General features: G+C 38.0%; 2 protein-coding genes across 5 annotated transcripts in view; one reads left to right on the forward strand and one right to left on the reverse strand.

Annotated features, from left to right (window-relative positions):
• Window positions 1-1,234: 1,234 nt before the first annotated feature.
• On the forward strand, window positions 1,235-8,713 carry si:dkey-69o16.5 (Alpha-aspartyl dipeptidase-like). Of its 3 annotated transcripts, XM_034044146.3 has the most exons (8): window positions 1,236-1,709; window positions 3,943-4,031; window positions 4,781-4,855; window positions 5,341-5,420; window positions 5,913-6,086; window positions 6,279-6,338; window positions 6,661-6,743; window positions 6,916-8,713. In XM_034044146.3, exons 1-8 carry the CDS (start codon window positions 1,615-1,617, stop codon window positions 6,980-6,982), a joined length of 723 nt encoding a protein of 240 aa, XP_033900037.1. In that variant the 5' UTR covers window positions 1,236-1,614; the 3' UTR covers window positions 6,983-8,713. The 3 variants fall into 3 exon arrangements, with proteins under 3 accessions (XP_033900038.1, XP_033900040.1, XP_033900037.1); XM_034044147.3 differs by lacking the exon at window positions 4,781-4,855 and having other exon boundaries at window positions 1,235-1,709; XM_034044149.3 differs by lacking the exon at window positions 3,943-4,031 and having other exon boundaries at window positions 1,235-1,709.
• The window catches only part of LOC117426798 (neurobeachin-like protein 1), a 72,293-nt gene continuing 55,227 nt past the window's right edge, over window positions 8,685-25,750 (reverse strand). For both annotated transcript variants that reach the window (XM_059033529.1, XM_034044819.3), the window contains 26 exons: window positions 25,444-25,572; window positions 23,986-24,291; window positions 23,294-23,443; window positions 22,987-23,144; window positions 22,342-22,466; window positions 22,078-22,204; window positions 21,571-21,719; window positions 21,124-21,257; window positions 20,302-20,409; window positions 19,806-19,901; window positions 19,307-19,431; window positions 18,594-18,734; window positions 18,012-18,142; window positions 16,700-16,809; window positions 16,126-16,243; window positions 15,826-15,923; window positions 15,598-15,714; window positions 15,188-15,277; window positions 14,801-14,910; window positions 14,221-14,393; window positions 13,649-13,743; window positions 12,987-13,103; window positions 12,572-12,733; window positions 12,236-12,384; window positions 11,401-11,536; window positions 8,685-10,589 (listed from right to left, as the gene is read on the reverse strand). In XM_059033529.1, the coding sequence (XP_058889512.1) occupies window positions 10,488-10,589; window positions 11,401-11,536; window positions 12,236-12,384; window positions 12,572-12,733; window positions 12,987-13,103; window positions 13,649-13,743; window positions 14,221-14,393; window positions 14,801-14,910; window positions 15,188-15,277; window positions 15,598-15,714; window positions 15,826-15,923; window positions 16,126-16,243; window positions 16,700-16,809; window positions 18,012-18,142; window positions 18,594-18,734; window positions 19,307-19,431; window positions 19,806-19,901; window positions 20,302-20,409; window positions 21,124-21,257; window positions 21,571-21,719; window positions 22,078-22,204; window positions 22,342-22,466; window positions 22,987-23,144; window positions 23,294-23,443; window positions 23,986-24,291; window positions 25,444-25,572 (3,456 nt within the window). In that variant the 3' untranslated portion in view covers window positions 8,685-10,487. The remainder of the gene's footprint in view (window positions 10,590-11,400; window positions 11,537-12,235; window positions 12,385-12,571; window positions 12,734-12,986; window positions 13,104-13,648; window positions 13,744-14,220; window positions 14,394-14,800; window positions 14,911-15,187; window positions 15,278-15,597; window positions 15,715-15,825; window positions 15,924-16,125; window positions 16,244-16,699; window positions 16,810-18,011; window positions 18,143-18,593; window positions 18,735-19,306; window positions 19,432-19,805; window positions 19,902-20,301; window positions 20,410-21,123; window positions 21,258-21,570; window positions 21,720-22,077; window positions 22,205-22,341; window positions 22,467-22,986; window positions 23,145-23,293; window positions 23,444-23,985; window positions 24,292-25,443; window positions 25,573-25,750) is intronic.

Consider the following 25,750-nt stretch of genomic DNA (forward strand, 5'->3'; position numbering starts at 1 on the left):
TTAATAATTGCATGCTTTTTCTGTTGTGTGGGGGGATTCACAAAGACATCTGCTCCAAATATTTTATTAGTACCATTGATTCTGCAATGTGGAACTCAGGAAAAGTAATTCAGGAAAATAAATGGTGCTGGTGTTGTAAGTCTTTGTGATTGCCCCCCTTGTAGTGTGGATTGTTGTAAATGTGTATTAGTTAGGGATGCAATCACCACAGTATAATGGAAGCTGTGTAATCCAGTGGTTAAAGAAACGGGCTTGTAACCAGGAGGTCCCCGGTTCAAATCCCACCTCAGCCACTGACTCATTGTGTGACCCTGAGCAAGTCACTTAATCTCCTTGTGCTTCGTCTTTCGGGTGAGACGTAGTTGTAAGTGGCTCTGCAGCTGATGCATCGTTCACACACCCTAGTCTCTGTAAGTCGCCTTGGATAAAGACGTCTGCTAAATAAACAAATAATAATAACCCCTTTTTATATTTTATCAGACGAGTAACAAACCTGGATGATTTCTGAGATTTAAAGTAGTCTTCACAAACAGCCTGGTAAGACCACCATCAGACTCATACCAGATCAGCTCCACGACAAGTTTGTTTCTGTTGTCCACTCTGTGTTTAGCAACCTGGGGTGTTGTGTGCAGAAAGCATACTACAGACTATCCTGCAATGCAGTTCACCCAGAAGTATAAAAACAATCAATGGCAGTATATTAAGTAATACTTACTACATAATACTTTGAATGACATTTTGAGATCCTTTACAGTTAAGTGACCTGGAAATGTAGCAGTGTATTACAAAAAATAAAATAAGTTTGTGTTTTAAATAATTAAAACATGAGGTATTGCACCTTTAAAAGAATACTTGATTTGTGTTTTTGTGGTGCACGTCCGGAGGCAGGTACAGAGAGGAGTTGAGACTGTGATGGAGAGATTACATCACCAGGCTTCTCTGGTATAACTCTAGATGAATATTGACGTCCATGGACAGCCATAAGCTTCGCTACAGTAACATGCATTTAATTACGACGACGCTAACACTGACAAACCTATTAGTAAAATGACTAGAATTACTAGGCTATATCAAGCCTAAAAAAAGACAAAAAAAACCAAATGTAATTTCATTTAAAAAGCACATACAATTTTGGGGATACGTAGTTCTGTTAGGGGGACTACGGTTTTGAAGAAAAACAAAGTGATTACATCATACAAAAGACTTCAACAAATGTGATGTCATAGAACGTCTGGTCACGAGTCACGACCCTTATGGACTGCCTCTAATGGCATCAATACAAGCCCTACTTTTGTTGTACACTTATGCTGCTCAACGGTTTTTAATTTCAAGTAATATCGGATCGTATTTTGCATGACTTAAAACGTAAAAGGTTAAAGCAGGGGACGCAAATGTTGCGCAGTCATGAAACTTTGACCTTACAATTTACAAACTCAGCAATACTTTTCCAAAACGATTTCAGGCAGCCGACCTTTGGACAGCTATAAACGTACACTCTGACCCACTTTTCTCAGTTAAACGTGTTGTAGCTTCGGATAATCTTCTTAATACTATCCCTGTTTAGGACGTTAACCACCACGCCCGAGTAAACAAAGTACGGTTTCAACAAACGGGATGAAACGGAGATTGTTGTTAGTTTCCAACTCCACCCTACATGGAGAGGGGTATCTCCAGCATTGCCAGCAGCACATTCGAGATTTTTTTGGAGAGTAAGTAACCACATTTAAATTCAAGAATAAATAATTTGCAGTCCAAAATGTAATAGGCTTACAGATGTATCAGAGGCATACTGTACTGTACTGTTTTTTTTGGCATAGCTCCGTGGAGCAGAATGTTGTTCTCAACTTCCTGGTCGGTATCGCTTGTCCAGAAGTGTACTGCCGTGCTATCGCTGCCGTACCATTTGAAATACAAAGTATACATTGAGAAGTCGCGTAGTGTTACGAGACTCGGTCACTGATGTATTGAACTTTAACGGTAAACTAATTTGCTCAATTGTGACTCCTTTGTAGAAAAATAAATAACAAAATCCAATAACATGTAATCCACTTTTGTTTTATTCCACTAGAGGGTGCTAATTTATTTACAACAGTGGTTTTCAAACTTTTTAAACCCGTGTACCCCTTTCCAAATAATGTTGCCTACCGCGTCCCCCCATCTGAGATAGGGTTATAATATACCAATGAAAACAGGAAAAAACATGGTATTTTCTATTTACTAGACTAAGTACTTGCAAAACCTCTAGACAACGGCGTGTTAGAATGAGGCCAATTGGACCGCAAGCAAATAATATTTCGGTTTCAGATTTGTCATGTGTTACAGTATGAGAGGTGAAAGTAACAAAAAGTAAATAATATAACAGAAAAAGGAATTCGATGAGTTTGGAGAGTACTTTAATAATAATAATAATAATAATAATAATCATCTTTATTTAGTGGAATTTATGTAGCACATCTCAAAGCGCGTTACAATAAACACAACAACGTACTCATTAGTAATCACAGCAGACTTTGCATATAAAAACGCATAATTAAGTCGGCTGAAATGCCAATTTTAAGTCTTTTGATCGCTTGTGGGAGTGTTCAGTGGCCTGCAGATTGCCAACAAATAGTTAAACACATGCACCACATAAAAATAACGACAGGCAAGAAGTAACACATGCTAACTGAAACAGTTTAAAATTCAGTCTAGTAATGTTCAATTAAAAATAAATAAATAAATAAATAAAAACGAATACATCAACAAAAATGTAATAACTCCCCTTCAGTCACGGAGGTAGCTGGAGATACAAATGGAAGCCTCTTTTCTAACTTCCTTGATGCAGCTTTGCATGAGGGTTTTGCAATCGTGTGCACGTCGTGTATTGTTAACGTAAGAAGGTCTTGAAGGCATCTTGTATAAAAGAGGTCCATTATAATATTTCATGATAAATCTGAACTCGCTGGCAAAAATAAAAGATAGAAAGATTGAGTGGTAGCAGCAGCAAACAATAGGAATTTGCTGTGACCGGAAGCTGCTTTACCGGTATAGCTAAATGCGGCTAGATGTTTATAGTTAACCTCGCCCAACAGAAAGGAAACATACACGAGTACGGCTGTGGTTTTATTTGAAAGGAGATTCAGCATTATTTACAGGATTTTTCTAGTGTACCCCCAGTTTGAAAACCGCTGACTTACAACAGTTAACATATTATTTTCACACACGCACACACACACACACACACACACACACACACACACACACACACACATATATATATGCACTGAAATAAATTTGTTTTCTTTTAATAAAATTATAAATATATAGCTACAATAAGCACTTCTAGGAAATGAACTGTTCATTCTATCAATCAATCAATCAATTTTATATAGTGCCTTTCATAGTGGACCACCATCACAAAGCGCTTTACAAGATACAGTAACAACAAGAACATCCATAATACTTAGAGAGAAATGTACAATACATGATATACAGTAAAAAAAAAAAAAAAAAAAAAAAAAGCATAGTACATTAAATACAGTTTTATTATTGTCTGTAGCAGAAGAGCTGCTTGTGTAGTTTGAGAAATGAAGGCGTCTTGTACTCGTGTGAGATACTGGAACTCACTTTGACAGTAGACAAGTAGGCGTCTTCCTGTCCAGTGAGCCGTCAGAACATAACAAAAAAACGTTCTATCTAACTTTCTATTTAAACAATAACTGCACTCAGACAAATCCAATATTGCCACGTTAATCACATTAGTTGACTGCGATTAATTGACAGCCATATATATATATATATATATATATATATATATATATATATATATATATATATATATATATATATATATATAATGTGTTCAAAACAAACCCACACGTGATTTACTGTATAGGCATACAGCAACACATTTTGGTGTAAAAAATGAATTAAGTAGAATTTGTATTGTGTTTCTTTCTGCAGGAAAGTAACAAGAATTTTATTCATTCCTTATGCTTTGCATGACAGAGATGCTTATGCCAAAACTGCAAGACAGAAATTTCAATGTCTGGGTAAGAGTTTTGTTGATGTCACAAAAAAAAAAAATACTTGGTAGGTATGTGCAATGTTACAGTTACAAAGTATTCTTCCTACTTAAATCCCGAAAGTCACCATTAACCTGTCGCTCTGTCATCTACAGAATTCTAGGTGGCATTTCTAACAGATTTCTATTTTACATCCACCACAGGCAGAGTGTGGCAATCAAACAGTAGTCAGTCACCATGTTGGAGAGCCTGTTTTGAGTTTTAAAAAGTCACCCTGATACAGAGAATGATTTGAAACAAGAAGAAAAATACATTCATTATACATTCACTCCCCAGTAATGTTGTTAAAGATGACACCCTGGGATCATTCAAGAAGCTGCTTGATGAGATTCTGGGATCAATAAGCTACTAACAACCAAACGAGCAAGATGGGCTGAATGGCCTCCTCTCGTTTGTAAACTTTCTTATGTTCTTATGTTTAAGTTCCACCCAGCTGGCATGTTCTAGCAGTGGCCAGAGCCACTGGTGGTGCTCCTGGTTCATTACTGGTCATATTGGTTGAAAAAAAAAAAAAAAAAAAAAAACAAGTTAAATATATTGCCAATTTACTGTAATGCTCCAATGCCAATTGAATGTTTGCACTCCTAAATTTATCAAACTGCTATAAACCTGTATTTGGGCGAGACATGTTTCTCATAGTAGCTAGAAAATATGAGCTCAAATTTTCAACTCTTGCTGGCCACCAGCTCACAAGTAGTTTCTGTGTACCGGCACAGGCTATGAACTTGACAGCATTCATGAAGCACCCAACCCAGTGGACGCTGTGAGGAAGGCACAGGGGATTTTCATTGGTAGGTCTCCTCACGTCTCTTCCTATCATATTTGGAAAACTTAGTTGGATACTGTGAAATTCAGAGGGGCAAAGCTGAAACCAAAGCTTTTCTGTGGAGAAGGGATAGAGAAAGGACTTAGACTATATCAGAATATCTTCTACTGCAAATATCAAGCTCATTAGTACCCTGTAGATACAGGCCAGTAACTCCATATGGAGATCGGACTTTGTTTTGCCTTTCAACCAAAGCCAGCACTGGGGAGAGAACTTCTTTCTGCTGTGGCCACCATCCTGGTTACACCCACACCAGAAGATTGTGTTAATCAATTAGTTACATAGGAAAACAGTCTACATTTATGACATTGACAGTGATGACATGGCCTAAAATTGGGCGGAGCTGTAAGATGAATCCTTCAGAGGGAGGACTTACTCTCTCTGTTGAAGAAATTACCATCTTTATATGGTAATATGGGAACACTGATTCTGCACAGCTTTTGTTTCCAGGTGGTGGCAACACTTTCCGGCTTTTGAAAACCCTTTACGACCATAATCTGGTGTCCGAGATAAAGAAGAGAGTCCTTGAGGTACGTGTACTTTTAATTTTATAGGTGATTAAAAACGGCATTAACTGCACAATTTCTCACCAATTATCACAACAGAATAAAGTCACACCACTTTACCAGAAATTCTACCCTGCCTGAAAATGTATTTTTCTCCCATTTCTCTTTTCTTTTCTCTTCCTTCTCGTTAATTCCACTGTGTTAATACATAATACCCTGGGAGTCTTCTCTCTAATAATTCTGAGAGGAAGTGCATTTTAAACGGAACTGTGCCGTGCTGACGCAGCTAAAGAAATGCAATCTGTATACTGTATTCTAATAAAATACACTGTCAATTCCCAATTGGATTCAGTTCTCCATTAAGGCATTACAGTACATACCACTTTCTTTTTTTACTTTTTACAAACAGCTTAATTTTGCTGCAGTCTTTTTACTTTGATTAGTTATTTAATAACATTATATATATATATATATATATATATATATATATATATATATATATGTTCATTTTTGCAGGATGGAGTCCCATATATGGGGTCAAGTGCAGGTACTAATGTGTCCACAGTCAGCATCTGCACCACCAATGACATGCCTATTGTGTGCCCACCCACTTTGACTGCCATTGGGTTGGTGCCGTTTAACATCAATCCCCACTACCTGGACACAGACCCTAACAGCCGACACATGGGGGTGAGCACCTGTGTTTCTTTGAATTGTGTTTTACTGGGGGGCAGGGGATATGCCATTTTATTAAATTGAATTCATATATTGTTATGCTGGCTTTCTTATATCTTGAAATTGAACACTTGTGTAATTCATCTACACAATGATCTTTAATGGTTTTTAACCTGCTGTTTGTTTTGTTTTTTTTGTTTTTTTCAGGAAACTCGTGAGCAGCGCATCATGCAGTATCATGAGGAACCAGACACTCCCTCTGTACTGGTAAGTTCAGCAGCAGGAGGATGGGGTATAAGGCACACCTGATCTATGGAACACATTGTTTGCATGTAGAAATCAATGCCAGAAAAGCAAGCACCATCTTTAATCCACTCCAAACTTGCACATCTTGATATTATACATTATAAAGCACATGTTAAAATAAATCCAATGGTTGTATTTGGTGAACTTTTAAAATGACACACTATTTATAAAAGTCTAAGTATACTTTTTCATATTGATAAGTAATCCGAGAAAGAGGCAGATCAATCAGAACAGCTATTTCCCCAGTCCCTGTCATGTAATGTACATTGCTTTTTTATCACAGGGTTTAAGAGAAGGGTCGGTATTGCTTGTAGAAGGAAACAAAGCAACTCTCTTAGGAACCACAAACGCCTGTCTGTTTATCAGGTAAAAAAAAGTACATCTCAACATACATTTTCAGCTTTTTAATTTGGCATTATTGATGTTTCAGGTCTAGCGCTTTGTCAAAACTCTCAATCCTACAGTAATATATATTTTAATTTTTTTTTAATGCATTACATATGTTCGGTTTCTGTTTATATTTCCTATTTCCTTCCAGAGGTAAGCCAGCTACACAGCATGAACCTGGTGCGGATTTCAGCTTTCTTCTGACTGATACAAACTAAAATTACGGATGAAAATCAAGAAACCGGATCATGAAATATTGTCTGTCCGGACTGATGTTAAAATAGTGCTAAATTGTCAAGCAAAATACAAATAAAGCAATCCATACGTTTCAATGTTAAGGAAAAATGAATATTAACATTGACAATTCTTTGTATTTTCCTAGAGATTAACCAGTTAGTACCCAATTTATTTCTTCTTTACCGAATCAAAGTATGTATGTGTGTGTGTGTGTGTATATATATATATATATATATATATATATATATATATCTGGTGCCCAAAGAGAGGTGTCCAGCATATTGGGCCCAATATGTGAGCATACAAAGCAAATACGAATTACTCATATATAAATCATATATACATTTAAAACAAGATACAACTTTACAATGTTTAGTATTTGGAAAGTGCAAATAAAATAGTTTTTCTTTTGTAAACAATCATGTTATACATATATGAAACAAAACACAGATAAACAGACACTAATTTATAAAAACAAAAAAAAAAAGTTCAGTTCATTTCTCAGTTATTTGAAACATATTTAGTTTTTGAGCTCCATTAAGGTGCCATGTCCCAGCAGGAATTGCATTTATACATAGAAAATAAATTTCTCAAAAATTCAGGTCACAGAAGAGTATACAAACAGACGTCTTAAAAGAAACGCAACAAACAAGGGTGTGTATACAGCGAGTGGCAATTCAAGAACAGGCACTCCCTTTGCAATGCTAGAGAGAAAATTATATACGGCTGTACACCTTTAACAACGTAATTGGACACTTCCAATGTCTGTCACCAAATTGATGAATTATGGATCATTTAATTGAAACAGAGGGCCACAGAGCATTTTGCTAGACTATGTTACGTGGTGATGGGAAATGCACCAAGAGATGCCCAAAAACCTCCCAACACTACCTTGGCTTGAGGACACTGGTCATGTCATCAAACCTGTAAATACTGGTAAAGTTTCATATCCCAGGAGAAATGACAACGTCATTTTAATTTATAAAATGTTAAAAAAAAGCAGGTTTTCAGTCAACAGAAACACACGTCACATTAATCAGCTTTCACTGGCCATGCCATGTGGAATCCATCAGCATGACTCCTCTGGGCTTGCTTTAGTGCCACCTGGTGGATATTATGAAAACTACACTGAAAACTGAAACCTGATTTTGACGGTCAAAAAAGATTGTTAATACCCTGGATTCTCGTACCTTTAAGACATACACCCAAGCAATATTGCATAGAGGGCTGAAAACAAAGATCAATACATTAGATGATTTACACAACTTTACATATTATCATTATTTAAAAAAAAAAAAAAAAAAAAATCAAAAAAGTTAAGTTTGTCAGCATTGTGGCATATAAAATTAAGTTTATTATATACATACACAATTTAGTAATTATATTACACAACAAAGTACAGGTACACAAATGACATCATTCCTTAATATTACCCACTCCTATTAAAAAAAATGAGGCACAATCTTATTTATTTAAATTACAAGAAAAAAAGACATAAGCATTATTTAAAAAAAAAAAAAAAAAAAAATCACTCAATTTTCATACAATAATGTTCCATCTTTAAAAATGACACCGGTGTGATAAAGTTGTATAAAAAATATAATGGTCTTGCAATATGGTTTGGGATCTGTACTGAACAGCTGATAACTACATTTCAGAGGGTGAATGATAGAGCCATTTGGGAAAAATGAAGTTCCTATGAACAATACAAAGGGTAATACAAAAAAACAAAAAACTTTCTGACAAACGTCAGCAACTTTAAAATCAGTTTGAACAATCCAAAAAAACTACAAAGCATATTTTTCTTGCTTCATTTGCATCTTTTTTTTGTTCCACTGGAAGATCCTTTCATGAACGATGGCTTGATTTAAGCTGCAGGATTGTTGGTGCAAAGCTAAATAATTCATTCTTCAGTACCATAAAAATGTGTTGCTGTGATTGAACTGAAAAACATCTCCCCACAGCAGTGATCCTAAATCGACTGCTCATTTTCATGGGAAGATCCTTCTATGAATGACAGTTTACTTGATTACTACAACTGTTCTATAGCTCATTGCTTTTACTTTAGATTTATTTTGATTCATACTTTACCTAACTGTTCATCTCAATAGCCACTCCTCTTGAACACAAACTGCTTACCTAAAATCAGCTTATTAAACATAATGCTGTGTCTGAATAAAACAGTGTAGGAACCAAATGCAAATATTTGCAACAGGCAGAATCATAAGGTACTGATGTAGTGGGTTTTTTTCCTCATCACAAGCAGTACTGTATAATGCAGCATTTGTGAGTGTGTGAGAGAGTCTGACAAGTGTGAATGCATATGGCTTAAAATGAGTAGTTGTTGGTTTTCACTTTAGACAAAATCCCATGTAAAAATGGAAATGTCAAGTCAAATACAATGGAGACAAACCACAAAACAACAGACAGGCTTTGAAGATTAAAAAGACAAGGTTCTGCTGACCAGTACGCATAACTGTGTATATATATATGTGTGTGTGTGTGTGTGTATATATATATAATGAATATGCATTTTTCCAATTATGTGAAGGGTTTGCATAGTATTATTATTATTGCCATTTTAGCGACAAAAATAAAACTGCATCTTGTTCCTGAAGACAACCAATATGAAACTATATTTTTTACTTTCAATTTATTTTAAAACTGTACTTAACCGTTACATTCATCGTTCTGATCAATGCCGCATGGAAAATATAATAGCACGTAATACATTGCATTAATCAACTATGGGGATTCTGAATGATTGCCCATCACCATTACCTGCAGAGCAGTCTGTAGAAACCCAATTATGAAATACTGTCTGTACAAGGAAGGAATCTCACATAGCTACCATCTACCAATCAACCAAAACCCAGTCTTGACATTTAAAACGTCCCCAATGCTTTTATGTATATTAGCTCCACTCTGTCAATCCTTAGTCTATAAACCACTGCAATTGAATAACGAAACCCACCCCAGAGAGATTGTCACTCCTGGCTTCTGACAAATGGAAGAACCTACAGTATGTTGATAGAAGAGCACATGGGATGGCTTGATATAGCTGCCCACCAGCAAGTTGAACAAGAGAAGATATTTGAATAATAAACCTCAATGATCCACTTGAGATGTTTGAGTGTTCTGGAAGATCATAAGATTGTTAGTGTAATCATAACCGTTTGTTTCTGAGTGATCACAAATCACACATTAAAAAATTACAAAGCAGCAGCAAAAAAAAAACAATAATCTGAAGTTTTAAATTAATTGTCATGTCACGCTTATAATAAAAAACAAATAAATAAAAAAAAGTTTCATCTGTTGCAGTTCAAATTGTGTAGCAAAAAAAAAAAATAATAATAATCATCAGTTCAAAAGCACTCTGATTGGGTACACTGATACGGATTTGAGTGGCAGAGGCCAAATCAAGGTGATGGATTCAGGTGTGGCAGAGAGCTGTGATTTGGTTGGGTTCTCCCGTCATGCATCATATCATTTGTGATCTTGGGTGTTATATTCAGTCTCTCCTGATGAGATCGAGGTCAGACGTTTGCTCGAGCCCCAGAGTTTCCGTGTGATCTGCCCTGAACGCATCTGTTTGAACCATTAGGAAGAGATGAGAAATCAAAAGGTTAAAAAATAAATAAATAAAAACAATACATCATTAGTAGTGATTGTGTTGCAGAAACCTGGTAGAAATGCATTGATGCCGGTTGTTTGAGAAATCACCGAAATTTTGTTTCTCAATACTTCATTATTCAAATCAGGTATTGTCTGGATAGAAACTGGACCCAATGGATTTTGGTGCAACTGATCAACATCAGCTTTTAATCCACAAAGCAAAAACTGCAAAAGCAGAAACAATGAGCTCATTACAGGCGACAGTATTGCGTTCTGAGTCCTAAATGAATAATAAAGCATCAATACTCAATCAACTGAAAAGGAATTCTGTCTGCATGGAAACATGGTGATTTCTCACTATTTAAAAAAGGTCACATCACCTCCTATAAGTCATCTTTAGAAGGATGCTGACAAGTCTTCCAGATTTTCCCTGTATTGTCGAAGTTCACCACCCACATTTCAAAGGTTTATATTCCTTGACCCCTGGGGCCAAAGACTAAAGTGTATTCAGTAGAACTTCATAAGCCAGGTGAACAAATAGACTAAACCTATAAACAAAATAACCCATATAGAGACACACAGATGTTTTTATCTCCAGTGGGTGAGGCAAGCTCATTTTTGTGTCCAAGCCTCTTTTGTCTAAGATGCTCTATTTCTTGGCTGTGGGAAACACAAACCGTTCCCTGAGCTTGAGGAGCTGCGCTGGTGATTTCAAGCTGATCCGAGACAGGAAAGGGCTGCTCTCCATGGTTTGGTAGATATAGTTCCTGACGGTAGACTTTACCTCTGGCGGTTTGCCCACGCCCACAATGATCAGCTTGCCGTCCTCCAGCCCCACCAGGATGTGGCTGTTCTCTTTGGTGACCGAGACGCAGTGGACAGGCACCCGCATGGCGATGGGGGCCGGGCCGAGAGTCAGGCTGGAAAAAGCAGTGAATACAAATAGGGACCGATTTACGATACTATAAAAAAATGATTAAACAAACAAGCAAGGTATTTGTTAACATACTCTTGCTAGGCACATCCAAAATGGCTGTCTTGTGAAATCCAAGTTAGATTTGTCATACTGCACACATATACTGTTAAGAGTACAGTGTGAGAGAGGGATGGTAAATGAGAAAGAGATTGAGGGCTAAAGGAGGACAGAAATTGAAGAGAGTTTGGAATATTAAGAGCATAAGGGAGCTGTACATATAGCACCCTAAAAACAGCCCCATGTGAAACACTGCTTTTGTAATTCATTTGTATATTGTTTCTGTTCAAGTCCGTTTTTTTTTTCAATTTTCTTAAGAGAAAGTAGTCTTTTCACATTAAGCCATTACTGGTTTTATTATGTGCTTTACCAAGTGGCCACTGTGTACTGTATGTGCAATGAGGCTCACAATGCTGCACTAGAATGTATGAAACAGTTATAGAAAGATATTCTTCATTGTCCATGTTGCAAATCCTATTTTAGAATTAAAGGTTTGAATAAGTGTTATTTTAAGAACAATATCAATTGTAATTTGAATCCGTTTACACAAAGCAGAGAAATGGCTATCTTAACACAAAATGTCATTGACCTATGGTGTAAGCTGATGCACATTTGCCAAAACAATCTTAAAACACTAGATCTTTACCTGTAGAGGTCCCGGATAGACAGGAATCCTTGCACACTACCCAGGACGATGTGCTCCCCAGTAACACAGAGGTCTGATACCTGCTCTTTCAGATTCTCGGAACATAAATATTTTCCATTCACAGAGTACAAATGAAGAGCATTCTTATCCTAAGAAAAAAGAAAAAGAAAATAATAATAAAAAACGAAAAAAAAAAAGATTTTTATAATGGATGTAAAAAAAAAATTTTTATAACGGATGTATTTCACACAAAGTAGTAATATTATCAGCGTGGTACTTCTGAATAGACAGAAGCTTTCAACACTTCCTCACATGGAGGCCAGCACACAGCTGTACCTTCAGGGTGGATTTCCCCTCGATGGAGGTGTGCACGACGATGTGTCCCTCCCAGGAGATGGCGAGGTGCAGGATGGTGACGGGCAGTGAGCTCTCGCAGGGGGGCTTCAGGGACCTCATGTACTGCCCTCGTCGGATAGTGTGGATGATCACTGTGCCATCCTGTAGAGAGAGGGTCAAATGATTGACCACAGAGCCATTCAGATACAAAGCATGGGCACTGTCTTGCCTTAAAAACAGAAATGCTCCCGAGTGGTGCATCCTGTAAAAGCACTTGCGTAGAATGCAGGATGTGCCCTATAGTCTGGACGTGTTCGGTTCGAGTTCAGGCTATTCCTTTGCCGACCGAGGACGGGAGCTCCCAGGGGGGCGGCGTACAATTGGCCGCCGCCGCCCAGGGGGAGGGAGGGCTTACCTTGGAACCTGAAACAGCCATGTCCAGCTCGGTGCTGATAGTCACACTCGTAATCTCATCGGTGTGTCCATACAGAATCTGCACAGGTTTAGCCACCAAACCTACCGGAACTCCTCCCTAATAGGGGAGGTGGGGGAAGAATATTATGAGGATTAGTCTTTGGGTGCAGACCTAAAGCTGTAGACCATTATCTTTAAATTAACATGCACTAAACTTAGATGGATAACAGATTAAAACATCAAAAGGATATAGACATCAACAACTTGTTTTAAGAAACGCCCATGCTAAGCTTCATCACAAATGCCAAAGTGAATCTGTAGATGTAGCTCACAATGTAAGCTCTTCTGCACAGATGTACAGGCACCTCCACTGCATTCCTGTCAATAGGGAAATTCATCCAACCCAGTGATAACAGCTTGATCTGCATGTCATGCTTTTATTCAAATCAGCATTTCAACCCTGCTCCTTTCCCCCCTTATCTCATACACTACAATACTAATATACATTACAGACAAATACAATGCAGTTTTTAATGCAGTTCACACACAAGGACCCAATCCTATTGCACAAATGTAGTGGCAAGGTTGCAGTTTGGTTGGTTTGCCCAGACCGGACCTCAAGGGAATTAAACATATTACTACAGCAACCTCTCTCCCACATACCTGCTGTAGAACTTGCCAGATCATGCATGTTTTGTCCCGTGACCCTGATATTAGGTGGATTCCACAGTAGTCTGTAGCCAGGCAGGTCACAATATCTGAAACAGTGAAGGCAAGATAAAGATCTACTGTACTGTACCAGGATGTCCACACTGTATTTATTTGGCTGTGAAGCAGAATGCGCTCCTGTCAATGAAGCAACAATACACTAACTCATTCAACACTGCAGATCTGTATGCAGATCTAGGAATGCGAACAACTCAAAACTGCAGACTTAAAGACTAAACTACTAATCCTACCCCCTAACATGCAGTGCATAATGAAAGATGGATTTTTCATAATTTTTTAAAGAGAGAATGCTGATGACAATCAAAAAGACAAGTCCTCAAATGGTTAACATTTTTTGCCACCAAGCAAAAAAAAAAACCAAAAACCAAGGATCCAACTTTCGCAGTTAAGGCAACACATTTTATAAGACCTGGTTTTTCATTTCTCTTTAAAACCGACCAAAAACCAAAAGCATATGCTGAAGTAAATTAATACATGTATATACAAAACAAAAAGCAACACTTTACCCATGTGCCTTATGTGCTGTCCAACCAGCTTGCCCTTAGCCAGTGAGGTCACTCGAATGCTGTTGTCCCAGTGTCCTCCACTGAAGAGCAATTTCCCGTCATGTGACACAACGAAGAGCTTGGTGGCGATCTCTAGTCCGGGGGTAAATGGTCCATTAATACAGCGCTGGGTTCTACAGGGGTTGAAGGAGTGGGGAGAATATGAACTTAAATGAAAAGATAAATAAACTAGAACTAAAAATCACTTCTACCAATAAGATACAATCAAATCAGCACCAAATATACACCTTTACTGCGCAACTAACTTTATACATGGTTTCCAATGTAAACACAAAGCATTATTTGTTTGCATAAATTAAAACACTATTAAATTGATTTTAAAAAATGCTTGATCTAAATACAGCTTAATACCATTTAAATAATTCAAACTAAAGAGAGTTTCTGCTCTTTAAAGAAAGCTGATTTTAATTGATCTAGAATTTAGACACTAGCAACTAATTATAGAACAGCTTTGACTTGAAAAAACATGTTGTACAGAATATCAGAGTAAATACTACAGCCCACTTCATAATGTACTCACTTTTCATTTGATACAGTTGGGTCCTTGATGAATGTAAAGTAATTGGATATGTTTTTATCATAAGGCAGCCATCCATGAGTTCCCATCAGGCAGTTCTGGCTCAATGTGACCTGTAGAATTGAACTGGTTAAGAACCTTTACTTCAAAAATCTATCATTAGAATTGGTTCTAGTCTAAAGATATAATGCAATTTACAGCTGAAGTAATCATTTCTGAGCCAAAGATTTTCATGCATCACGGCATCAAACCCTGTAACTCCTACTACAATCCCAGTTCAACAAACACATATTTTTTTTTGGCAAGTCTGATTTTCATAAAAGTCTATAATGTTCAGTACCCACTCAAGATATGAAAAGCAAATACATTTCTTTAGAAAGAAAGACTCACCAGTGTGTCCGGGCTCCCTTGGGACATGAATGAGTGAGACTGATTTTTGGGGACCACCGCCTTTACCAGTGGAACATTATCACTGATCCCCTGAGGAACAGAATAGAAATACATTACTCAGATTTCACAGCTCACCAGGCTGCTGCCAGTGCAAGAGACATTCAACTACACCAGCTGCCCTAGCTGTGACGGGCAATTACATTTCAAGTTAATAAGTAAGAAGAAACAGCGTCGATGTTCACACCTTTGATTGGACCAACATATAAATTTAAAACATGTACTCATTGGTCCATCAACAACATCAACATGGTCTTTGCAAGAGCACAGTGATACTAAAAAGGGGAACTGGTATGCAAGCAAGTACATTGCAACTATGCTATATGAATATTGCCCAGTAAAAGTTTATGTACCTCCACAAAGAATGACTTGAGTTCTGTCAGATGTTGGAAGACACTAAGAGGACAGTTGTCCAGCCTGGCCTGGCGTTTCTCTAACTCCTCAGTAGATAGCCGGACAGGATGGGGCTCCTGCAAAAAGACAGCAAAAAGATCAACAGATAAGACATTGCTTTGGACCACAGCTCAGGTTCAAATGGGATGATATGCTGGAAAGCATCCTTGATATCTTAATATGTTTACCTTGAGTAGCTGACAAGGAGTCTGTCCAAAATTGTTGATCATTGCTTCCAAAGCTTTCCTCTCCTTCTCATCAGCTATAGCATCCAGGTCCACGGCCCCTAGGTGTTAAAGCACAGCCGGTCAGTTTACGAGGCAACAACCCTGGACCTTGTCAAGTAGCATACCTGAGATGCTTCTGTATGTGGAGACACACAGACATTTTAACAGTCTAAAAATCAGCTGTCTCTGGTGGGCAGCAAGACCATGGTCAGACTCCCTTCCTCAATAGATCACTGTGTTCAGGTAATATGTGATCTTTACCTTCATAAGTGCAGTAATAGAATACATTGAGAGCCTCCACAGCATCTGGTCCCCGTTGCTTGTATCCGAAGATCAGGTCAATCCATTCATGGAGATGGGCCGATACATACTCTGACTCCTTAAAATGGATACAGACAAAGATAGAAAATGTCACTGATTACATATACAAGCTTAGGATTTTGATGCTTGTAAAACAGCTGGTCTGCGAAAAACCCTCCCCATGATAGAACAATTTGCAACCTACTTTATTTATTAGACGTTTTAGGATCTCACAAATGAAAATGATGGTAGATGCTTTTAGAAGCGAATTTACACGGTAACCCCCAAAACAGACTTGGGTTCTTATTTTATTGACTAATACAATTATGGAATTAAAGCTTTGTTTATGTTCTAAGCAATTATACATTCATTAAAAAAGGAAACATGGTATAAAATGTGTGTTTACTGGTTTCTTTGGTAAAAGCCAAATACTAGCTCCTGATCTATATTTATATATTACAATCACGCAGTGTTAGTGGCTTCTAACATGTTTTTCCTGTGTCCTTATAGACAGGAGTGATGACTGGAAGCTCACCAATGCTTTCCTGTGCTTGTAGATGAAATCCTCAGGGGATTTCGCCCATTTTGGAAGAATGACTTCATCAACACGCTCTTTGGATATCTGCAAACGCCCAAGGTCAAAGTCTACAACATGGGGAAAGAAAAGTGTTGGAAATGGGAGTAATGGGAATTGAGTGGCACTGCAGCAAAAGAAGTTCCGACAACAACGACCCGATCACCAGTAAAAAAAATAACCTGAAAGCTTCTGCAAAATGGCTTGCTTTGCATGGTTTACGGGCAGATATTTTTGATCGCTTAAATATTCTTAACACATCACTCCAAGGACGAGATATATTTGTCTTTTCTTTCACTGACAAAATTCAAAGCTGGATCAAGAAGCTGTCTTTGTGGTACGATTGTGTAAACCGTGGCAGCCTAGAAGCATTTGTAATATATATTTTTTTTTTTTACTATTGGCTGTAAAAAATATTGCGTAGTCATTTTTATTGCTAGAACTAGGGGGTCACAGTGCAGTGAAGTTTGAGAACCGCTGGTCTATGATAACAGATTACATTTTCGTTCAACTTTGGCAAGTACAGTGGTTTAATTTATTTATTTATTTTTTAAAACTAAGATGTTTTAGTTTAGTAGTTGTGGGCACAGTTTGTTAAAGTTGCAGTTTATCTGTGGTAATTTCAAGCAACAGGAAAAAAAAATCTTGTCTTTTACGTACTTGCTTTTAAAATGGATTCATAGCATTAATTCATAGGAATGTTGAAAAATGAATTGTTGATCGAGATTAACTATGAAGAAGATACTAGAAACTTAGAAAGGTGTACCAGTACACATATCATCAATGTGATGATGCAATTAAAGAGGATTTGTGCTCTTAAGCTGCCTCTTTTTATGTTTGGTAAACAAATGTCGACGCATGACAAAAGACTAAATATATGTGGAAAGGGTATGTATTTAAAGGGTATTTAGTGTGACTGTGTAACTACGGTTAACCGATAGAAATCAAATAGTTTAAACAGATTTTGTATTAAACCATAATCACATCCCTGTTAAGAAGCTGACCTGTATTTCCTATATAGTGAACAATGTCTGTTATGCCCTATTCACACTACCTCAATAGTGCTTGTTCATCATGTTTAACAAACGTGATGGTGATTAAAGTGAATGGAGATCACGTGGTTTCAACGCTTGCTGATTGTACAATATTTAGATAGTGTGGACAGGGTATGAGAAAACAAGACATGGAGCATTCAAGGAGAACTATGGATTTTAAATTAGACACCGAATTAATAAATACATTTTTAAATCACAAATATGACAACTTTACTCACTGTTCTTGTTCTCTAAGAATTCTGGGAAGTAGAAGAATTCTGGAATGAGCTCTTTGACATCGTTTGGATTGTCTATCAGAGCCTGCCAGGTTGCGGGTATGGAATGGAACTGTCTGTCTGCACAATCAAACCTGTCAGAGGAGAAAAACAACACCTTAAAAAGGGTTTGATTTTACAGTGCAATGCCGTATGAATGGGCAAATTTAAGCTTTCCACTCCCCTCTAACTAAGTGGTTAATGCATCCTAGTTGGACTGCCTGGTGCTGTAGTAAATGCTGTTAATCATAAAATGGGATTTGGTGCCTTTATGTGATAATCAGGTCATTTCCAGAAGAGGTAGGGAAGAATAAGTAAGGAACCTAGAGTGAATACGTATATCTGTTTCATCAAATTTCAAAGAGTGCTTCAGAAGATAAAACCAGCACAAACAATCAGAAGCCATAACCTATTACCAATGTTTGATCCCTATTACCAACGTGGAATGTCCAAGTTTAATCACAATTGGATGATCAGTTCTCAAGATATAACAAAGACAGTCGTATCTAACGGAGACATGGCTTAATACAGTATTCCAGGGTTTACCTTCCACTCTGGAGCTGGATGTGCAGTGTAGTGAAGGGCTCCACCCGCATCAGGTAATGCATCACCCCAGCAGAATTGGAGTAATGAGTCCCATAGTGGAACTTGTCAATGGTTCCTGTGGGGTCCTCAAAATTATCATACCTGTTGTAAACAAGGACAGCACAATGAATATCTTCACAAAATGTCACAACAAAACAGGGGCAGCAGTGTGGAGTAATGGTTAGGGCTTTGGACTCTTGACCGGAGGGTCGTGGGTTCAATCCCAGGTGGGGGACACTGCTGCTGTACCCTTGAGCAAGTACCAGTAAAAACCCAATTGTATAAATGGGTAATTGTATGTAAAAATAATGTGATATCTTGTAACAATTGTAAGTCGCCCTGGATAAGGGCGTCTGCTAAGAAATAAATAAAAATAATAATAATAATAATAAAAATAATAATAATAATAATAATAATAATAATAATAATAATAATAATAATAATAATAATACAGGCTTTAAGAGTGAACAGCTTCAAATGCCATTTGTAACAGTCCAGCAACTAGGACTGCTGGCAATATCAAAATAGCTCCAAGCACCTCAGGCAACCTACAGTACTCGGAACAGTTGCAAATTTCATAAAAGGGTAAGATGAAAGAAAAAGAAATATAAAACTGGCATTAAGCTACTTACTGTTGTTACAGCTAAACAAAACAAACAAACAAACAAACGTACTTTTCACAAACAGATTTGGCATTCTTTTCATTAACCACTCCTATTGGTTTGGAAAGGTCTCTAAACACTGCAGGATTGTTCAAGTCAAGCTCCTCTGAGGTATAATCACATAGAACCCAGGGGAACTAAAAAGAAATAAATTAATTAATTAATTAAAACATTGTACTGCAGGCATGTTAAATGTAATACAATGGAGTTGTTTCTCAGTTAAAGTGATTAAATTCCTCCCTTAAATACAACATACATGCGGCCCACAGTCGTGGATTAGCAGTTACAGTATGTGCATATTAAATTTACAGAGATTTGAGAGATCTACACAGCACCTACAAAAACCTACAATAGTCTAGTAATACTATAATACAGGATCATGATCAGCTTACACTACATACAACTGCTGTGTGTCATAAAAGAAAAAGAAGAAGAAGAATACATCAAGCCAAAGCTTGGTAGAAACAAAATGTTAACAGGGTTAAAAAAACAAACAAACAGACAAACATACCACAGGGTACTGGGCGAGATCATTGTATGTTCTTCCAGCTATCGTGTTTAGCTGAATGAGGTAGTCGAAGTTTGAGATCTCTCTGTTCACCCATTTCTAAAGCAGGAGGGAGAAATATATATGAATTTAATACTGGTATTTGAAGTGCAAATTCACATTTTTTTTATTCAAAAAGCATCATGATATTTATATGTTAATATAACTTTCTGGAGGTCAGGGTGGGGGTGATGCGTTTGCAGCATCTTGCCGATCTTGACTGGAGGCACACAGAGCATTTCATAGACCCGTGTGCTTCCACAGAGTTAAGGAACAAAAACATCCAGCCACAGATCCCTTAATAATTCTTCATGGACCCATCCTGGCCAGGAGACTTCCCAGGCTAGTCCTTGCCTCCAGAGTAGCAGGGGCTTCTGTCCTCCTGGTTAGTAAGTGGGTTGCAGTGGGGAGGCGACATTAAAGAATTGGGCATTTTAAAATGGTTTATGTTGAAACTTACCTGTGATAGTCCTGAAGCTTTCAGCAGTTCTTGAGGAGATCGAGTTCCATATAGGTTTGGGGAGCCGACAGTTAACAAATGCATCCGGCTGTACACTTTGTTACGCACCTAAAATTGAAAAAAAAACCTTTTGGTGCTAATTCAGAATCACTTAGAAATTATGCCATCATCAATAGCTACCAGGGTGCTCCATTTCCTGCATGAGAGCTCCTTTATTTCTCTTTTTTTTTAAATGTACAGAATTGCATTACATCATTAATACAAAAACATGGAGGGGCCTACAGTAAATTGACAAATATAAAAACTTTGATTTATTTGAGAATAACTTTACAGACCAAGATATAGAAGGACTTTATGAATAATAAAAATGTCCATATAGTGACTGCTGTTGCCACAGGATTTATACTCTCAGGTCTTACCCTCGCATTACCAGCTGTGTTAACAGAACAATGTTCGCATGTCGACACTGCAGGTGGCTGCATGTATAAACAAGCAGATCCCGATAGTGATGCGATACAGCCTACTAATTTTTCTTTTGTTATTCATATTAAAATCTGAATAGCTCAATATGGTATACATTTTACTCAGACTTTTTCTTCACAGGCCTAAGGGGCAGTTTGATCAATTTTCAAAGCACACAAGCAAACTGACAAGTCCACAGACACTAGAAGGGAGACCTCACTATGACATCACAGCTGATCTCTCACACTTCCTCCCCACTGCCGTAAATAACTGTGGTATTCAATGAATGTTCGTGGCGTGTCCTCTATGTACAAACACACTCCTCCCCCAAACCAACTCGCCACTAAAGTTAGACCTTACCTCCTTTCTGAAGTTGAGAAAGTAATTTGTCTGGTCGATGAGGAATATTTCCAAAGCAGAACGTCTCAAGTTGTACCGACGTAGATGTATCTCTCGGATCTGGGAGAGTGGCCATTTAAAATCGTAGCCCACCCCTAAAATAAAGTGAATCAAATAAATAAAAAATAAATAAATAAATAAATAAAACAGATGCAGTTTAATACAAACTAACAACACTGCCTGTTTATAGAACATTGGATTGTTCTAAAAAGAGGAGAATAAACTTCAGTTCTTTTGGTTGAAACATACTAGCCAAAAACATTAAACTTTTTTTTTTTTTTTTTTTTAAACAGCAATGGAAATTGAATCATTAAAACAAAAATACATAAATAAATAAATAAATAAACAAATAAATAAATAAAACAAAATACCTTAAATCTGTCCCTTTGTATACAAAAGGATACCAACCTTCCTCCTTTTCCACACTGCCATCATAGAAATAGATGTGTTGGGTGGTCACTTCTAGACGGCCGCTAATGATGTCCATCACGGTAATGAGATCACAGTCCTCTGAAATGACCAGCTTTTCCTTCTGACTCTGCTCCTCGATCTCATTCCTGACAACGGAAAACAAATTAAAGCCAGAAGATGCCGGAGAAACATGAAGGCAAAACACCCAGGTAGCTGAATCACAGTATTACAGTACCCATTTAAGTTATCTAGGAAGAACATTAACTTTAAACATTAAAAACTTAACATATAGAAGAACTACTGTAAAAAGACATTGATAAAAGATATCTTTGAATTAATTGGACCAATTTTCTTTTCAGCTTAGTTCCTAACAAACTACCCATCCACTGTAGGTCTTGATTAATTGAATATTGCTGAGATGCCTTGTTATGATAAAGAGATGACAAGCTGCTGCTGCTTTTCACCAGCAGAGGGAGCTGTGATTCAGTGCCTCTTTGTACTCACAGGCTGTTGCCGGCAGTGGGGTCCTCCTCTGGCAGCTCCAGCATGTCGTCCTCCACGTCGCTCACCTTCACCTGCTTCACTGCCTCCAGGAGCAGAGACTCGTTTGTAGGCTTGCTCTCCTGCATGCCTGTGCAAGCACATGAAAAGATACAGCTCTAACATTACAGCACTGCTTTTGCCACTGCAATTCCAACACAAGGAACGAACCAGCCTACAGAATTCCACACATGGGCAATGTGGGCTCAGACGGTCCCTCCTTCTTACCAAGATTGTCTCTCAAAGCGCTGGCCTCGCTGTGGGGGTCAAAGTTGTAGTTCTGGGTCAGTTTCAACCTCATGCGGGAGTAGTTTTCAGCACTAGAGAGCTTCCAATGCATTGAACTCTGCTTCCTGAATAAGAATAAAAAGCACGAATACGAGTGATCGCTTCCATAATAATATGCAGTAAACTGAAAATAGCAGACTTGGATACGTTTCATTTTTAAGTTTTACAATCAACTCTTCTTTTGACAAATATAAAGCTACACTTTTGTTCTTCTGTTTGGTCACCAGCGTAATGTGAAATAAACTCTTCTTTATTACGAAATAAATTCTAAATCCCAAATGCCGTCAGTATTTCCAGTCTACAATTTGAGGCTGCAAATTGTTTAGCACAGACTACCTAGGTTCTGTGATGTAGCTCAATGTCCACAGTGAATATTGTAAATAATTTACAGTGTGAATCACTGTCTGTATTGGTTTTTTTTTGTGCTTTGCATGCCAGTGTACTAAACAAGGGCAGGTCCACTGTGCCACCCAGTATGCCTGCAACCCAACTGAGGTACACTACCCCATCCACCTTGTGGTCCTGTACACGCCAGACGATACACCTCTGTTTGTTCATCTATTGCCCATAAGAAGGGTCTCGTACCTGTCAGCCCACGGGCCCCTCTCACTGACCAGCCCGTGACGCGCTGCCTTCCACTGCCTCAGGGTGGCAATGTGCTGGCTGTTGATCTGCTTCAACATGTTGTTGTAGCGCAGGTTCTCCTGGCGGGACCGGCGTGTGAACGGCTCCACAAAGAACTCCTGCAGAACAAAAACAGTGCGTTTAAAAAATATATTTATCATTTGAGTTGTATGTTCTGACACGTGGCTTGTGGTCTCAGTTTCATATATATAGGTCAATTAAATAATAATAATAAATAACACAAAAAATGGATGTGTGCTGAATGTACCTGGAATTTGAGTTTGCTCTCTCCTCTTTCCCTCTCCCACTTGTGCAAGGTCACCATGAATGCCTCGTAGCAGTTCTTCCAGTAGATGGCCATGGACTCGTGGCCCCTGCTGAATATCTCAATCTCGTACTGCTTCATGTAAGGAATGATCTGCAAAGACATTTAAAACAAGACTTTAAAATGCTGGCCTGGTTTTCTAAGTCGATACTGTAGCAAAGAAAGCTAATCTATGAAGCAGTGGAGTAAACAGACATCAAGGAAGTGTATTTGAGAGAGACGAGGGGGTCCATTTTAAAGATTTGGCAGGAAAGAACCAAAGTAATTATTTTTTTTGTTTTATGGGCTGAGTGCAAGGTGATTCCAGGGATGAAAATAAGACTCCCATTGCATAGCAGTTTAACCAGTCCTGGATTTACCATGAGTTTAATAACGTAAAATGAGCTAGTTACCTATATACTAGAGCTAATCAAGCTCATAGTAAAACCTGGAATGGATCCTGCGATTCACTCAATCAGAGGTTAGTTTACGTCATTGTGCTTCAACAAACCCTACTGCTCAGGCAGATATCCCAAGCTATTAGTTTTTGGTACACCAATACTGATATCATTAAAATACACACCATGGATTCAGCTTTCAAAATCAGGACCATCACAAGGAGCGTTTGAGATTCCTAAACTCCCCGGTGCACTCACGTATTTGTCCAGGTATACCCGCCACTCGTCGGAGCTGCAGTACTCCTGGAAGTCCTCGAAGAAGGAGGGGCTGCCATTGGTATTGGGCAGGGAGGGCAGGTGCAGCTGCATGTAGAGCAGCTGGTGGATCTTGGAGAGCAAGCTGCGGATGAGGGGGATGAGGAAGGAGTAGGTCTCTGTCTTCTCCTGGATGGACTTGCTCAGGATGCCCTCCAGCTTGCCAAGCAGGTAGCATGCCTCGTCCTGGCTGTCGATAGCCTTCGTCTGCAGGATGGTGTTCAGTTTGGCTGTGGCCATGGCGCACACCTGGGAAAGATCATAACCCACTGCGTTTTTATTTCTTTTAATGGCTGTGTATAATAGTATGTTTCCTGCTTTTAAAAGTGCATTTAGCTTGCTTGAGTTTCAGACGGGTTAACACTATTCTGTACGTTGCATCTTTGAAAGACTATAATAAACTATATCCCATCTATGTATATAGTGAAACCTATGCAATTCCTTCTAAACAATACTGGTACTGTTTTATTTAGTTTTGCTTTGAAGATTTCGTACTTTAAAATGAGTAAGTACATGTACATATGCAGTTAATTACTGAATATAAAAAGTTACAAACAAGTCAGATTTCATTCCTGAAGTCGTTGTAACTCTGAGGGTTTACAGTAATTGTGTTCATCTGTAGCTACCATTCAATATATTTACTCATTAGCCAATGGGTCAGATTATGGCACTCCAATGATGTCAAATTCATAGCCTTCTGTTTATAAAAAAAATATTCAAAAGTATTTAATGTCTGTATGACGTTTTGCATATGCTGCTAGTTTTTTTTAATTAATTCGAGATGCCAATCGACCACACTTTTAATCTATAGGAAGCATATGAGGAATGTCTATTAAATTATTAATGAAAGGCTTCACGCTAGAGTTTTACTTCAGTCTTCAGCCTTCTGAATACACCCTCTATGTGAAACCAGCTGTTTGTATGACAAATCCGTTTATTGGCTGGTGAAACAAGTAGTTCTTTAAGGCCAGATGTGCCTGCCAGTTGTCACATTAAGGGAATATTTTCTGATCTTATTTACGAAGCTGTAAAAGATATGCCATATTGTATTAATTTAGAACAGACTGTTGGAACCGTTAAAGGGAACTTGAAATATCCTGTCAATATTGTCTTGCAAATCAGAGTATGTTCTAGACCAACCATAAGGATCCTTTTTGTAAAAATAAAACAAATAGTGCATTTGCTTAATTGTTAGGTGTTAAATGGAAAAAAATAAATGTCAAACTTCTCATATTTTAACTGTGTATGAAAATACAGAACCCTTTTTCACAGGATTACTCAGCTCTGTGTGTGGACATATAGTCAAATTAAACATGTTTTAGGAAAACAGCTTACATTTTTAACACAGTAACACCCTCTCCCCCCTAAAAATCAAACCTTGATTCCAATCTTGGACTCTACCTGGATGTTGTCTTGTGCCATGAACCCCAGCAGCAGTCTCACTCCGACCTGGGAGAGCTGCATCCACTGTGTGCCAGATGAATACCACACCATGAGACTGTCCATCAGTGTCACTGCCTCCTCCAGCACCTGCACACAACGACATGACAAACACTGCAATCAAGGAGACTCTGGGCACGTCAACCAGAACTACAACAGGCACCACGTGAGGCATCGTTATCCAAAGGATCTGAACCATGCGATCTATCAAAGGGTTGCCAACTGACTGTAAAATAGGTTGTAGAAACATGAGAGGATTGCATTTTTT

This window comes from Acipenser ruthenus, chromosome 11, assembly GCF_902713425.1.
Source record: "Acipenser ruthenus chromosome 11, fAciRut3.2 maternal haplotype, whole genome shotgun sequence".
NCBI classification, from domain to species: Eukaryota; Metazoa; Chordata; class Actinopteri; order Acipenseriformes; family Acipenseridae; genus Acipenser; species Acipenser ruthenus.

Bases quoted from the DNA above. Each gene is read 5' to 3' on its own strand.
- si:dkey-69o16.5 (XM_034044146.3), top strand. From the start codon at position 1,615: ATGAAACGGAGATTGTTGTTAGTTTCCAACTCCACCCTACATGGAGAG. The intron at 6,339-6,660 runs GTAAGTTCAGCA...TTTTTATCACAG, and splicing joins CAGACACTCCCTCTGTACTG to GGTTTAAGAGAAGGGTCGGT. The intron at 6,744-6,915 runs GTAAAAAAAAGT...ATTTCCTTCCAG, and splicing joins AACGCCTGTCTGTTTATCAG to AGGTAAGCCAGCTACACAGC.